The sequence below is a fragment of the Chanodichthys erythropterus genome, chromosome 17, assembly GCF_024489055.1.
Source record: "Chanodichthys erythropterus isolate Z2021 chromosome 17, ASM2448905v1, whole genome shotgun sequence".
NCBI lineage: Eukaryota > Metazoa > Chordata > Actinopteri > Cypriniformes > Xenocyprididae > Chanodichthys > Chanodichthys erythropterus.
The window spans coordinates 13,080,956-13,096,852 of record NC_090237.1 but is presented as its reverse complement, the minus strand read 5'-3'; the positions used below and the strand labels follow the sequence as shown (position 1 = coordinate 13,096,852).

At 35.3% G+C, this 15,897-nt stretch overlaps 1 protein-coding gene across 18 annotated transcripts in view; it reads left to right on the top strand.

The window, feature by feature from the left end:
* phldb1b (pleckstrin homology-like domain, family B, member 1b) overlaps window positions 1-15,897 on the top strand; it is a 93,286-nt gene that overhangs the window by 74,278 nt on the left and 3,111 nt on the right. For 13 of the 18 annotated variants that reach the window (XM_067365142.1, XM_067365146.1, XM_067365151.1 and 10 more), the window contains 9 exons: window positions 48-191; window positions 2,979-3,095; window positions 3,284-3,386; window positions 5,483-5,768; window positions 10,767-10,857; window positions 10,951-11,097; window positions 13,865-14,084; window positions 14,769-14,854; window positions 15,065-15,094. In XM_067365142.1, the coding sequence (XP_067221243.1) occupies window positions 48-191; window positions 2,979-3,095; window positions 3,284-3,386; window positions 5,483-5,768; window positions 10,767-10,857; window positions 10,951-11,097; window positions 13,865-14,084; window positions 14,769-14,854; window positions 15,065-15,094 (1,224 nt within the window). The remainder of the gene's footprint in view (window positions 1-47; window positions 192-2,978; window positions 3,096-3,283; window positions 3,387-5,482; window positions 5,769-10,766; window positions 10,858-10,950; window positions 11,098-13,864; window positions 14,085-14,768; window positions 14,855-15,064; window positions 15,095-15,897) is intronic. The other 5 variants (XM_067365156.1, XM_067365154.1, XM_067365152.1 and 2 more) reach the window with 3 other exon arrangements.

The following is a 15,897-nucleotide window of genomic DNA, read 5'->3' as shown; positions in this document are numbered from 1 at the left end:
CTCCTGCTCATGCTCTCTGTACTAATGGATGTGCTGCGTGTGTTAAGCGTCAGTCGGATTGGGGCAGGCCTCAGATGCCGGCTCTAGATTTAGATCGCTGGTACCAGGAGGTAATGGCAGCTGGAGAAACAAACCAGCTCTGCCCTCCTCCCCTCCCGGCTAAAGCTTTCTCATCACGCAAGCCTGTGCAGGTAACAGCCAAAAGCTCAGCTGTCTTTCACCTTCTTCTGCTCTTCCACATTTTCATATTTCATCTTCATAGGCCTCACTATGTGTCTAAGTAAGGTTTTTTGGGGGTGTTTTTTTTTTTTTTTTTTTTTTTTGTGAGTGTCATGTAATTTTGTTTGTTTTTGGCTTTTGGCTGTTCATCATCTCAAGGTTTTCTGCCATCTTCTGTTGTTGTACTATTGCAGGGGTTCCCAATCCTGTTCCTGGAGATCTACCTTCCTGCAAAGTTCAGCTCCAACCCTGATCAAACACAGCTGAACCAGCTAATTAAGCACTTATAACAGAGATGGACTTATTATTGGGAGATATGAGGGTCTGTGGCTCTACCATTGGAGAAAGCTTAACAGCAGGGTTGCTAGGTTTTCACAACAAAATCCGCCCAATTGCTACTCAAAACTACCCCAAAACTAGCCGTATCATGTTTTTAGGGTGGTCCCCCGGTAAAAATAGCTTTTGTAGGGGCTCCTCTGGTAAAATTTGCATTCCAGGGGCTAAATATCATGTTATTTGTGGTCGCTTCAACCATTGAACATGAAAAACAACTCTCTGCAAAAGTGTTAAAGTAGCCCAATTCTGTGGGAAAACTGCGGACTTGGTTACACTATTTAACAGCTAACTTGGATCACGTGTGCCTTGATAACCGATCACATTATCTAGGTAGTGACTAATGGGGATCCAAATAAACAAATAAATACACAGCCTTGACTGGATTGAATGTTGTTCAGAGTTGTGTGACAGTCAGTCACTGTTTGCGGATACCATAGAAATAAATGAAAAGTGGCGTAAACCGAATCATACCTGTTGCGCAATAGTCTGTGACTTCTCTTATAAAACAGCATTTTTTGTGTGTGTAAACTGTCTAAGAGCAAACATGTTGAAGATTAGCCGATGGGCTGTGCATTCATTAAATGATAAGCTGTTTCCTCACAAAAGCGGATTATTCAGCATAGTGAAGCCTCTCCTCCATCGATATCCATTTAAAAAAAACAGCCTCTTGTTTCCTTCCCTGCATACCACAGCATTAGCAGGTGTTATGTTTTTTTCGGCAAAGGCTGTGTCTACATAAATCCGGAGAGACTTTATTAAAAACGCTCCTCATCCACAGCTAGCATTTTCAAGCGTTTTTCCAAAAGTTGCTCATCCACAATGAAACATCTGAAAGCACTTAAATCACCTTACACCCAAATTTGGACAGCTGGTGGCGCTAGAGGGATTGAGTTAGAGACTCCAAATTTGCTATGGACAAAGGTCAGACTGTCCTCTAACATTGTGCCAAATTTCATGCAAGCAGTTATATGGGCTACCATAGACTTCAAGAGCGGAAGAAGAAGAAGAATCGAAAATAAAAATAAAAAGAACGCCAACAGATACAATAGGTGCATAAGCGTGCTTGGCCCCTAAAAAATGCGTTTTCAAATGAAAACTTATTAGTGTGGACAAAACCTAAGGTTGCAGGCTTGCCTTCAAGTGGATTTGTTCAAGAGCACTTATAATTATAGACAGGTGTGTTGGATCAGGATTGGAATCTAAACTCTGCTGGATGGTAAATCTCCAGGAACAGGATTGGGGACCCTAGTGTCAAGAACCATCTATAGAAGAAAAAGGTCTTTTGTTAAAGGAATAGTTCACCTGAAAATTAAGATTCTGTCTTTATTTACTCTTTTACTAACCCTCATGTTGTTTTAAACCTGAAAATGTCTTCAGTGGAACACAAAAGGAGAAGTTGAGCAGAATGTCTAAGCTGCTCTCTTCCATTGCAATTGAGAGTGTTCAAGGTTCAAAAAGGATAATAATGGTCTTGCACTATATAATAACTTTAAGGAACAAACTGAATTTTAAGTCATTATGCTTTTAAAATCTGACAGACATGATCACCATTTACTTTTAATTGTATGGAAAAGAGCAGCTTGGACATTCTGCTTAATAACTCTTTTTGTGCATCATGAAAAAAAAACATAATTCTGGGGTGCGTTGCCTAAAGCATCGTTAGCCAATTATGGTTGCAAGTTCCAGCATACTTCAACGATTCAGTGTTTCCCAAAACCATAGTTCCAATGAACATTCGCAAACTGCATCACAAAGTTGTGTGGTTGGAACTACAGCTCTCAACCTGTGGTTAGAAGCATAGTTTCTTGTTAGTATGACATGCGAACTTAAAAAGATCATGCTCTTAAGCAAAATAAGCACCCTAACATGCAGTATATTCTATCTTACATTCCAAATATATACTAATTCCATTCTACATCTTTTAGTTTAAGAAAAGTGACATTTTTGGAGAGTGCACATGTGGGGAAACCTAGGAAATAAAGCAAAACAATGAAGTACAAAAACAGTGAAGCAGCCTTTATATGCCATGTTCACTATTTACAGCAATAATGTGATATTAATTTGATCATGAACTGATTAATTAGCAAACGTTAGTACTCAACCACCTGCGCAGCATCATTAATTATATTGTTGAATCAATGTCGTTTGAAGGACGAATGTGAATTTAATGCATATTTCCTGAATAAAAGTAATAATTTCTTTCAAAAAAAAAAAAGAAAAAATCTTATCCCAAATTTGATCAGTAGAGTCAACAGAATTTGTCCTCTTAGTCTTTGTTAAAATCAAGGCACAAGGAATTTTGTTATCACAGTACAAAGAGTCGTTTGCAATGAGTAAAAGAAGGCTGAATTTTGCACCTTAATTCTGTTTAGTAACATGATAAAGCTGCACTTCAACTCACATCAAGTCTTTCTGGCCTACAGGTGTACCGCTCTCGACTGGACAGTGATACCAGCCAATCGTCACTGAGACCGAAAATCAGCGCCGGTCTGTCCCCCACATACACTACGGCTACGCTGGGACGCAACACTCCTGCCAGGGTAAAATATGGCATTGACTCTGTTAGCCTCTTGCCTGGGTAAATTCTCTCTGTTACACCCCTGCCAGAGTAAATAGTGCATTTACTCCCCTGTTATCAGAATATCTTGCATCATTTAATGTGGTAATTTAGCCCCCTCCTTATTGTTAAATATGCTAGTGGAAATAATTGTTTGTTTTGTTTACCCAGAGTCCTCTGATGGTAGCCAACAGCACCGGGAGTCTCCCACGCAACCTGGCAGCCACCCTGCAGGACATCGAGACCAAGAGGCAGCTGGCTCTTCAGCAGAAAGGTAATGAGAACAGCAGCTTGACAGCTGACATTTTACAGCTGGTTGTAAAATCAACATAAACATCTGATGAGCCACCAAACTTCAAGGAATATCTAAAACGAAAATGTCATTATTTACTCAACTTCATGTCGTTCCAATCCCGCATGCTTTTTCATTTCCACCATGATTTTATTTCTCATATTCATAGTGTCCATGGGAGGCCAGTTTTTAACTTTTGTCCATCAATCATCCTTTGTTGTCCCTTGCCCTCAAACAGAATTCTTGCCCTCCATGTTTGCGTCCTCCTCCAGTACGGACAGTCCCACAGGTAGAGCGAGCTCTGAGTAGCATTGGACTGCCCTTCATCATAATCATCATCCTAAATTTTAACATTTGCACTCCAAATGTTCTTTTACACCCAATGTTCTTTTTTCCACTGATGGCATTCTTTAGAAATGCCATGGGATTTCTGTTATAAATGTATGGGATTAACCGTGCATGGACTGAATGATGATATCAGTGATAATCTATAAATAAATAGTATAGATAAATAGTTTCATGCACTTTTGAAAGCTGCACTGCCAGTCAAAAGTGTGATGATCTCAAACCTTATGATTTGACTTGAGGCTTATGCTTAAATGCTTGAAATTACTTTTTATGCAAATATACATTGAACCTAATCTCATTTCTACATATGAGGACAACATTTTATTGTATTTTATTTTATTGCATTTTTTTAATTGTTTAATTTTTTAAAAACTTTTTTTTGCAGTTACTACATAATTCCCATATCACAGGGATTATTTATTTCATTTTTTATTAATGGATTTTTTTTAATTGTTTAATTTTTATATTTAACTTTTTTTTTTTGCAGTTACTACATAATTCCCATATCACAGGGATTATTTTATTTTATTTTTTATTAATGCATTTTTTAATTGTTTAATTTTATTTATTTTTTTACTTTTTTGCAGTTACTACATAATTCCCATATAACAGGGATTATTTTATTTTATTTTAATTTTTGTATTAATGCATTTTTTAATTCTTTAATTTTATTTTATTTTTTATTTTTATTTTTTTGCAGTTACTATGTAATTCTCATATCACCGGGATTATTTTATTGCATTTTATTGCATTTTATTGAATTCTTTTTAATTGTTTAATTTTTATTTTTTCACTTTTTTTTTGCAGTTACTACATAATTCCCATATCACAGGGATCATTTTATTTAATTTTTTATTAATGCATTTTTTAATTCTTTAATTTTATTTTTTTTTTTACTTTTTTGCAGTTACTACATAATGCCCATATAACAGGGATTATTTTATTTTATTTTTTATTAATGCATTTTTTAATTCTTTAATTTAATTTTAATTTTTTTTTTTTTTGCAGTTACTACATAATTCCCACATCATAGGGATTATTTTATTTTATTTAAAGTTTTGTATTAATGCATTTTTTAATTCTTTAATTTTATAATTATTATTTTTTTAAAATTGCAGTTACTACATAATTCCCATATCACCGGGATTATTTTATTTTATTTTATTTTATCTCAAATATAAAATCAGTTTAATTATTTTTTTTTTCATTATTTAAAAAACATAATTCCCAAATAATAGGGAGCATAAATGTTTAATTAATTTATTCAGTTTAAATATTATTTTAATTATATAAATTTAATTTTACTATGTGTGTAATTTAATTTTATTTTATTTGTTAAAAAATGGTTATATTTTGATGACAATTACTGATTATTTTAGTTTCATGACTTCAGTATTCTAAAATGTAATAAAGAATGAGTAGATGAGTTGAAACTTTTGACTGGTAGTGCACAAAGGGATCTTCAATCAGAGGTACTGCTTGGGCTGTTTATTCAGCACACATATGTTGCATATTTTATATGTGTATGTGTGAGGCATAGTGGAGCTAATTGTGGGCAAACTGTGCCATCCTAAATGGATGTGCAGTCACTTTAGTTTCAAAGCACTATGTAGTCACTATGCTGTAGGGTTTGGCCTATAAATGCTTAGTTTGCTCAGTTTTGCTCACATAGTTCAGTGCATATCCAGTCTGTGGATCTGACTTTCATGTATGTGTTTTATCTACATCAGGTCAGCAGGTTATTGAGGAGCAGCGGAGGCGTTTGGCCGAACTGAAGCAGAAAGCTGCAGTAGAGGCTCAGTGCCAGTGGGAGGCGCTCCATGGCTCTCAAACGCAACTCAACAATCCCTTTTCGTCAACCTCCGCGCCAGTCATGCACCACTCCATCCTACACCACACAGCGCCCTCTTCTGGGGAACAACCGTATGACACCCTCAGCCTGGAGAGCTCAGACAGCATGGACACAAGCATCTCCACTGGAAACAACTCTGCCTGCTCTCCCGACAACATGTCCAGGTTCGACATTTCCTAAATCACTTTCTCAGAACACTTAGCCAATGGCTCTGTGACAGGAATTAGGGGCGGCCCCGTGGTTTTTCTCCACATGCCTGTCCCAGGCTAAATTATCAACCATCTGCTTAATGACTTTTAGTGAGTACGCTCCAAATTGAGACTCCAAATCATAGGGAGCGTATATGAGTCATATTTATTGGCATTTTTATTTTATTTTATTTTTTTATTTTTTTTATTTTTTTATTTTATTATTAAAGCTAATTTAAAATCAGTTTAATTATTTTTTTAAATTATAACAGTTTTATTTTTTATATGTTAAACAAGGTCATCATTTTAAACATTGCATTTATCAGTAATTGTGAGGGCTTTGAGTATGACAAATTATATTATTTTAAATAAAAACAATATATAAATCTTATAAAAATATTATACCTTATATAAAAATATAATGTACACTACTGTGCACAAATTTGGGATCAGTGAGATTTTTAAAATGTTTTTGAAAGAAGTCTCTTATGCTCATAAAGGCTGCATTTATTTGTTCAAAAATAGTTAAAACAATCATATTGTGAAATATGAAATAGTGTTTTCTATTTTAATATTTCTTTCAACTAAAAAATAATCTTCATGAGCCCAAACAGTAGCATATATTATTAAAAATGTATGTAATATTACATGTATATTTATATATATATATAATATTAATGTATATTTTCGATAAATTCACATAGATGTAAAAGCTCATTGTGTGTGGAAGCTGGGAATCAGAATGCAGCGACCGTGCTTCATCCCGCCCACTTTCCTACGAAAAGGAAAGAACAAATGAACGACTTTGATGCCTGAGGCTACAGATTAGGTTGTTTCTGGGTTAAACGGACTCTGTGAAGATACGTCTTTAAGCTTGTAGGTTGTTGCTGGGTTAAACGGGCTGTGTGGAAACGGTCGTCTTGTCGGCTTCCACTTAACATAGGACTAATTGGGCTTGCAAAAATGTCAACAACTGAAAAGGAGTCTTCCATAAACACATGCCTGAGGTTTTACTGTTTGCTTATCAACCCTCCTGTCATAAATGTACTCCCTCTTTTTTGTTTTTTTTGTCTCTGCTCTTTATCAGCCCCCTCTCTGCATATAAGTGTGATCCATTGTATACTTGTACATATAAGTATGGCAATAACATGTCCAGCTACATTTTCATATGAACCTGAAATTTATAAATAACAGATTAGTCTAATAAGGAAATATGGGTTTAATTGGTTGCAAAACCAACAATTAATAAGGTGCAAACACAGACATGTGACACCAAGGCTGAGCGAAATTCAGAATTCAGTTCATGAGTGTGATTTGAATGGAATTGGTCATGCCGCAGAGGATGTTAGAAAGCAATTTGATGTGGAATGACAGGAAAATGAATGCACTTAATTGTTATTCAAAAAAATTCAGTACGGTCACATAACAGATTTTCTTCTACACACTAAAAAATGCATAATTAATAAGGCAAGCCTGCTTTATGTTGTTTGTCTCCATTTCGAAGACTTTAGGGTAAATTAGAGCATTCTGTGAAATGTTGGGGATGAAGTGCTTCAGGGTTCATAAAATAAAAATGTATTAATTTATTAAATATAATGTAATTCATGTATATGCTTGTATGGAAATTTGAAATAAAAAGCTCATTTATTGATTATTAGCTTTAATATTAATTATTATGTCATATTCTTCTGGAATTACCTGTGTGTTCTGTAACGTATATGGGCAATTCATACTGAAAAATGAAATGTAATCTACTATTCAAAAGTTTCTCTTCTGCTCACCAAGGCAGCATTTATTTGATAAAAATACAGTAAAAACAGTAATATTGTGAAATATTATTGCAATTTAAACGAACTTTTCTATTATAATATTTTGTATTTGTATTTAATTTTCAAACAATAGACGTCACAGTAGGCAGGAGTCACTGCAGTTACACTGACACTGTGCAAAATGATTGTTGGTTTAACTTTAAAAAAAAAAAAGTTACCTGGTTGCCTTAAAATTGAGTTCATTGAAATTAAAAATTTTAGTTAACACAATGAAGGCTATTGGTTTAATCAACAGAAACTCAAAATATTATGTTATCTGAACCACATTAATTATTGAAGTTGATTTGACAAAAGAAAAAATGTGAGAAATCATGAAAATAATTTGCACTGAGTGGCAAAAAGACTGAGCGGAAGTGTTGGTATTCAGTGTGAATTCTGCAAATAACACAAAACGCATCTAAAATGGGAAAGAGCTGTGCGATTAACTGTACACATAGATTCAAGAAGAAATCAGAGCTATCTTTTACAGACTGCTTAAAGCTACAGAAAAGAGAAGCAAATGGATCGATGCAATTCACAGAAACAACTGGACTTCAGGCAGCGAAACGTGGATTTGCAGTTACCGTTTTAAGTAAATTAAAATATTGATATAAAATCAATTAAATATTTACCATCTTAAATTGTTTTTATCAGCATTTATAAAAAAAAAAAAAATTATTGTGAGCCTTGTGTTCTAAAGTGGGACAAAGAAAGTTTAGATGATAGATAGATAGATAGATAGATAGATAGATAGATAGATAGATAGATAGATAGATAGATAGATAGATAGATAGATAGATAGATAGATAGATAGATAGATAGACAGATAGATAGATAGATAGATAGATAGATAGATAGATAGATAGATGATCGATTGATTACAGTGCTGAACTCTTTACTGTCAACAGCTGACAGTTATCCAGATTTGAATTTAATTTCACCAACAAATCTCGTCTTGAAAGTGTGACCAAGTGTCAAGTCATATTTATTTGTGTAGCTGTTCACAGTACACATCGTTTCCAAGCAGCTTCACAGAAAGTCATAATGTTATGTCTATAATGACTTAGTGCTTTAACAAGTTTTAGGGCTGGATGATATATATATAACAATGATCTAAATCGGGATTATCACTTATATCTACCTATATTGTATTTATAGGGCCCTATAATACACCCGGCGCAATGCGACACAAGGCGCTGCGCAAGTGTGTTTGCTAGTTTGCGTCCGGCGCCGTTCGTGTTTTCCCGTTCAGCGCCACGTCCTTAAATTAGTAAATGCATTTGCGCCAGTTAGTGCGCCCATGGGCGTGCTGGTCTAAAAAAGAGGTGTGTTCAGGCGCATTGCTATTTTAAGGAGCTGAAAATAGACTGCGCCATAGACCAACTCAAACCTGGTCTAAAGTCTAAAGTCAGTGGCGCAATATTTTTTTGTTAGAGCGCGTTGGTAGAAACTGCGCCTCTGGGCGCGTCCACAGTTCGCGTTGACTTTGCTTATTACACACAGGGATACGCATCACACAAATATGCCAAATATTAAAAACAAAAGGATTACAGTGTAAAAGAATATTATTGTGTAGGCTACATAAATATAAAAATGTAATGATGAATAGTCATTGTGTGTATTAGAATTAGGCTACCTATTTTCAATTCAGCCTATTACTACTTATAATGATGAACGAAATTGGCTAATTAATTGAACAATCGTGCCAATACACACACATATTAACTGACTCATCGCGCTGAGCTATTTGAAAGCCTGCATTTGCCGCTTTAACTTTGCGCACAAGCAGATCGGTTTCTTCGCTTGAAAAGCGTTCAGGTTTTCCGCCAACAAATTCCGGCATGTAAATAGCAATCCGCCATGGCGCGAGTGCATCTCGCTCTTAAAGGGAATGGGAGATTACACTCTGATTGGTTTATTGAACGTTACGCCCATTACTCATTAAGAGAATAGGGACAACCCATTTCAAAAATGCGCCCCGGCGCACGGACCGTTTTTCCGTCGTTAAAATAGCAGAGTGGATTTGGACACGCCCTGAGTGCACCTGCGCCGTGCGCTTTACACTTTGCGTTTAGATCGTTAAAATAGGGCCCATAGTGTTGTCTAGAAGATAAAGCGTTCACAGGCTTTGCTTTACGTATTTCCCTGGCATTGAAATCAGGTATATATATATAAATGTAAAAAAAACCTGATTCCTGGCCACATGTCAGTGTTCATGATTCACTGCTTCTTTAGTGAGTTGTAAGGAACACTGTCAAGTCCAACTGCCTTTAATTTACTCCCGTTTCTGCAGTTTCCCCCATTACATCCAATCATGTCACAGGATATTTTGCCACTCAGTCTGGCATGTTCTGGCGGGAAAGTGACGTCTATGCATAATCTCTATATTAATGTCTTTACTGTCACTGAATAAAAAAAAATTAAAAAAAACCTTACTGACCCCAAACTTTCCAACGGTGGTGTATTATTTAAAAACTACATTTATAGTCGGTATTTGAATTATTTTGATGTCATTATTTTTTAAGTGTACTTTCAGGAATTGAATTTCAAAGGCATTCTCAATTCATTTGTGAATGGCCCACAACCCAGTTTGACACTGACATGTTGTCTTTAGTTCCGAGCTTTATCATGGGGAATGTGTGAAGATGTTGTAAACAAAAGCCTGTAAAGTACAGTGAAGCGGTGGATCGGTGGAGCCGGACCGGGGCACAACGGCTTTGTAAACAGACGGCCTTCAGCTATTTCTCTCTCTGGAGAGTATTTGTTTACTTGAAATGTTCTCAAGCTGTTTGTTTACTCTTGTCTTTATAAAGCTTCAAGCTAGTCTGGGCTTCTTCTCTAGAGTAATCCACTACACATTTTCTTTTTCTGTATTTATAGTCCACATGTGCTTCGCTTAATGTTTCAAGGCAGATTTTCATGCTTGTACTGTATGTTCGATCCAGCTGTATTTTCACATATGACGAAATGTTTCGTAATCCACCGGTCTCAGTGCTACTGGTCTCAATTCCATCATTCACCAAAGAGATGACCGAGGGGTGAATTCACTGAACGGTTGCGCAACTAGTATTTAAATGTCTGGCTGTCTTGGTTCAAACACGCATAGTGAATTCCCCCCTCAATATAGTTGATGGAGACTTTGACTGAAGTTTTGTGTGTTTCACAGTGCCAGTGGTATGGATGCACTGAAGATCGAAGAGATGGAGAAGATGTTGAAGGAGGCACAACTGGAGAAAGCTCGACTCATTGAGTCCAGAGTGAGTCGTAGCATACGGTCAATACTGTCACAATATTCATCTTTCTTGACTCTCAGTCATGTCTAATAACCGCTGCCCTCTTTTGGCCCGCAGGAACGAGAGACTCAGACCCGTAAACTCATGCTAGAGGAAGAGAGAAGAAGAAGGGAGGAGGCGGAGAAGAGACTGCAGGAGGAGACCGTACACAGACAGCAGCTGATAGAGAAAGAGGTGAAGATGAGGGCCAAAAACTTCTCTCAGGTGAGGAGATGCCGAGAGTACTGGTACTGTCTATTTAATGGATTCATTTTGTACAATTAATGAATTAGTGGTTAGAGTTTTTAGAGATTCTTTGTATTTCATATGATTTTGAAAAACATTTATACCATTTGCAAGAAAAGATTAAATTTAATGCCATGTAGTGTAACCATCAAGTAAAATAAAACATTTTGTACACCTAACATGAGCGTGCACACATAGTAGTCATTCGTTTTTAATTTAATTAGTAACTTAATTGATTAAATTGAGTTAATCATTTTCATTAGTAATTTAATTTAAACATTTTATATAAAAAATATTGTTAACACATTAGCTTAAGGTCCAATTCTCACTATTAACTAGTTGTTTATTAGCATGCATATTACTAAGATATTGGTTGTTTATTAGTTATTATTTTAGTTATAGCACATATTAATGCCTTGTTCTGCATGGCCATATTCTACATCCCTTAATTCTACTCAATACCTAAACTTAACTACTTTACCAACAATAAGCCGTAATTAGGAGTTTGAGGCAAAAGTCATAGTAAGAGCAGTTTCCTCAATTAAACACACCTGATTCAGGTCATCAGCTCATTATAGCAACTCCAAGACCTGAAATGGGTGTGCCAGACAAAGGAGACATGCAAAATGTGCACTGTTGGGAGGCCTCCAGGAACGTGGTTGGGAACCACTGGTGTACACAACCCAATAAGTCTGTTTTAGCGAATCAGCATGCAGTATTCAGGTCAGGTGACAAGGCTGCTAGTCACTTCAAAAAGACGCGCTAGCTGAGGGGAGTTTCGTCAAAGCTGACTAAAAGTGATCGAGGATTTATAATTTCGACTCCTGCAAGTCCTTGTACACCATACACGTCTTACATGCTGAACACTTGTTTGTTCTTTTGCGTTTTTGTGTGTGTATGTGCACGTGCATGCATGTGTGAGTGTGCGTGTGTGTGTTTGAGTGTGTTTTAAATACAATTACAAAGCAATTACTTGGTTTGGTTGCGGCAAAAAACGACTGTTGGAGTTTATCTGCTTTTTTTCAATGAACTTAAATTTTGTAAGTTACCTCGATTTCTTTTGTTATTATTACTTAAAACGACCCAACTGCAGTTTGATTGATATTACTTGGAATGCACAATAAAAAACATGATCTATGAGAATGAGTTATCTGTTTAGTTATCGTAGTGAGAAATGGACCCTAATCGAAAGTGTGACCAAAATATTATATATACAGTTGCTATCATAAATGTACATACACCTTGCAGTTGCAGAAACTGCTAAATTATGGTAATTTTAGCAAAATAAGAGGGATCATAAAAATTGTTTTGTTTTTTTTATTTAGTATTGCCCTGAATAAGGTATTTAACTAAGCCAATAAACTATTATATAAATATGTTTACATATAGTCCACAAGATAATATAATTTATCTGATATTGACCTTGACACACAGTCACTATGAGGATCTGTTTTGTTTTTCTGTTCCTGCATGTTGGTTGTACCATGTACAAAAGTTTGGAACCATTACTATTTTTAATGTTTTTGAACAAAGTCTCTTATGCTCATTAAGGCTGCATTTATTTCATAATAAATACAGATTATATTATGAAATATTATTACAATTTAAAATTATGGTTTTCTATTTGAATATGCTTTAAAATATAATTTATTTCTGTGATGCAAAACTGAATTTTCAGCATCATTACTCCAGTCTTCAGTGTCACATGATCCTTCAGAAATCATTCTAATATGCTGATTTATTATCAATGTTGGAAACAGTTGTTCTGCTTAATATTATTTTATAACCTGTGATACTTTTTCAGGATTATTTTTTTTGAATAAAAAGTTAAAAAATATCAGCATTTATTTAAAATAGAAATATTTTGTAACAATATACACTACCGTTCAAAAGTTTGTGGTCAGTATTTTTCTTTCTTTTTTTTTTTTTTTTTGAAAGAAATTAATACTTTTATTCAGCACAGATGTGTTAAATTTATAAAAAGTGATAGTAAAGATTTATATTGTTAGAAAAGATTTATATTTTGAATAAATGCTGTTCTTTTTAACCTTTTATTCATCAATGAATCTTGAAAAAAGTATCACGGTTCCAAAAAAATATTAAGCACACAACTGTTTTCAACACAGATAATAATTGAGTATCAAAACAGCATATTAGAATGATTTCTGAAGGATCATGTGACACTGAAGACTGGAGTAATGATGCTGAAAATTCAGCTTTACATCACAGAAATAAATTATATTTTAAAGTATATTAAAATAGAGAACCATAATTTTAAATTGTAAGAATATTTCACAATATTATTGTTTTTTCTGTATTTATTATGAAATAAATACAGCCTTAATGAGCATAAGAGACTTCATTCAAAAACATTAAAGTTGTTTCCAAACTTTTGACTGGTAGTGGGTATATATATATATATATATATATATATATATATATATATATATATATATATATATATATATATATATATATATATAATTCTGAGGAATAGTAATAAATGATTTTGCCAAACTACTTTTTTTACATATATATGATATTAGGACAGTTTTTGACCTTATGCCACACCAAAAAATATCAATTTAGAAATTAATTCAGAAATTAAAAAAGTGTTCCTCATAAAAGAGGTGTTTTTAAATTACTGGATGTATGAACTGCATTTTTTAAAGCATTTTTGAAGAAATGAACTGAAAACCACATCATGTCATTAATCATTAAAACAAAAATATGTGTTGATTTCCAGGCCCGTCCGATGACACGATACCTGCCCATTCGCAAAGAGGAGTTTGACCTCCGTTCCCACATCGAGTCCTCAGGTCACAGCGTGGACACGTGCTACCACGTGATTCTCACCGAAAAGATGTGCAAGGGCTATCTTGTCAAGATGGGAGGGAAGATCAAATCCTGGAGGAAGCGCTGGTTCGTCTTTGATCGCCTTAAAAGGACATTTTCCTACTACGCCGGTATGTGTACCGCAGCGTCGCCTTCCAACATCCTCCTTACTGTGCACTATGCTAATGCCGCTCCGCAAACGTGTCGTTACGCTTTCGTCCCCCCTGAGGTTGGGGAAAGAAACGAGGGCAGAACAAAGAGTGGATTGTGGGTGAATCCAGCAGTGGGGGGATACGGATAATTAGTAATTCTTAAGCTCACAGTGGCTGCCATGATTTCCGATAGCCTCGGGTTAGCTAGGGGCATACAAATAACCAGAAGCCCGTCCGCTTGCTATCTGATGGTGATGAAATCTGCCGCAATGCTGAGGAAATCGTGCTCATCATCCAGCCGTGGCGCTCGGGAAAGCGTGAGCTCTCGCTCTTTATTTTTGCGCGGACTGAAAATGAAGGGGTTGCACTGCAGTAACAAGGTCACATCGGTGCTTACCAGATCATTATTCTCCAGGGGAGTGGGGGCTTATTTGCTTTTGAAACCTTCGCTGTGCAAAACATTGTGTTAATCAGTAGTTTTGTCTTGTTTTCCAGTAAAAATACTTGGAAATGCTTGTTTTCGGAGAACATATCTTATTCGCTTTTGCTTTTGGAGTTAATTTGTCTTGTTTTGATATTAAAAACACACTTTAAACAGAAATATTGCAATAAAATTCTTATTAAGGGAACCATTTTTCGCATCTCTTTTTCTCCTGTTCGCAGATAAACATGAGAGCAAATTGAAGGGCGTCATCTACTTCCAGGCTATTGAGGAGGTTTACTACGATCACCTGCGCAGTGCCACAAAGGTACGGCCCCCTATCAGATATGAGACCCTCGTATAAGCACAGCTCACATCTCCCGCTGTTTTTCTGCTCTGCACTCCTGTTGCACCATTTCATTTGATCTTTTTCTGTTAGCTTCTTTCTTCTCTTTTGTCTCTTATGCTGTAACTCTGCTGTCAATATTCCCCACCCCTCTTTTTCTTCATTCTTTTGCTTTGCCGACTGTTTTCACAGAAAGGATTTTTCAATCTGAATTTGACAAACGTACGTATCACTTCTCCACCACTATCGCCCTATCCTGCATGTTTGCTCAAAGGAGAAATTGCTCTAATTCTTGCATTTTTCACACACTTACTCCCTTGTGACTAATTAGCATACCTCGTGTTGTATTGTTTTGAATAACTGGACTATTTGCACTTTAACTGAGGCCAATTTTTAAAGTGGATATTAGGTTTTTTGCATAGTTACTGAGGATGAGAGAATGTAATTTACAACCTGTGCATTTCCCTTAAGTGTTTCTCTACTACTCCCACCTGTGATGAGATGCTAAGAGTGTATATAACGTAATAGCCCCACAGAAGCAGTTGTGTGGTATATTGTACACCGTCAGCTTCACGTTGTATAATGTTAACCGGCATTAACTGGAAGCCATAACATAATTCACTCCTTGTCAGTTTCAGAAACTATGGAAGCTTGTTTCTGCCACAGAATAAAAAAAAAAATAATAATAATAATAATTGCAACTTTTTATTTAACAATTCTGTTCTCGGAATTTTAACTTTTTTTCTCGTGGTTCTGAGTTTATAGCTCACTATTCTGATTGGTCTTAGAACTTTGAGTTTATATCTCAGAATTTTGAGTTATAAAAACTCATATTTCTGAGTTTTTAATCGCAATTGCAAGTTTATATCTCACAATTCTGACTTTTTCCTCACAATTGCAAGTTTATAACTCACAAATCTGAGCAATTGTGAGTTAAAAAGTCCGAATTGTGAGATATAAACTTGTAATTGAGAAAAAAAATCTGAATTGTAAGATATAAACACGCAAATAAAAAAGTAATTGCA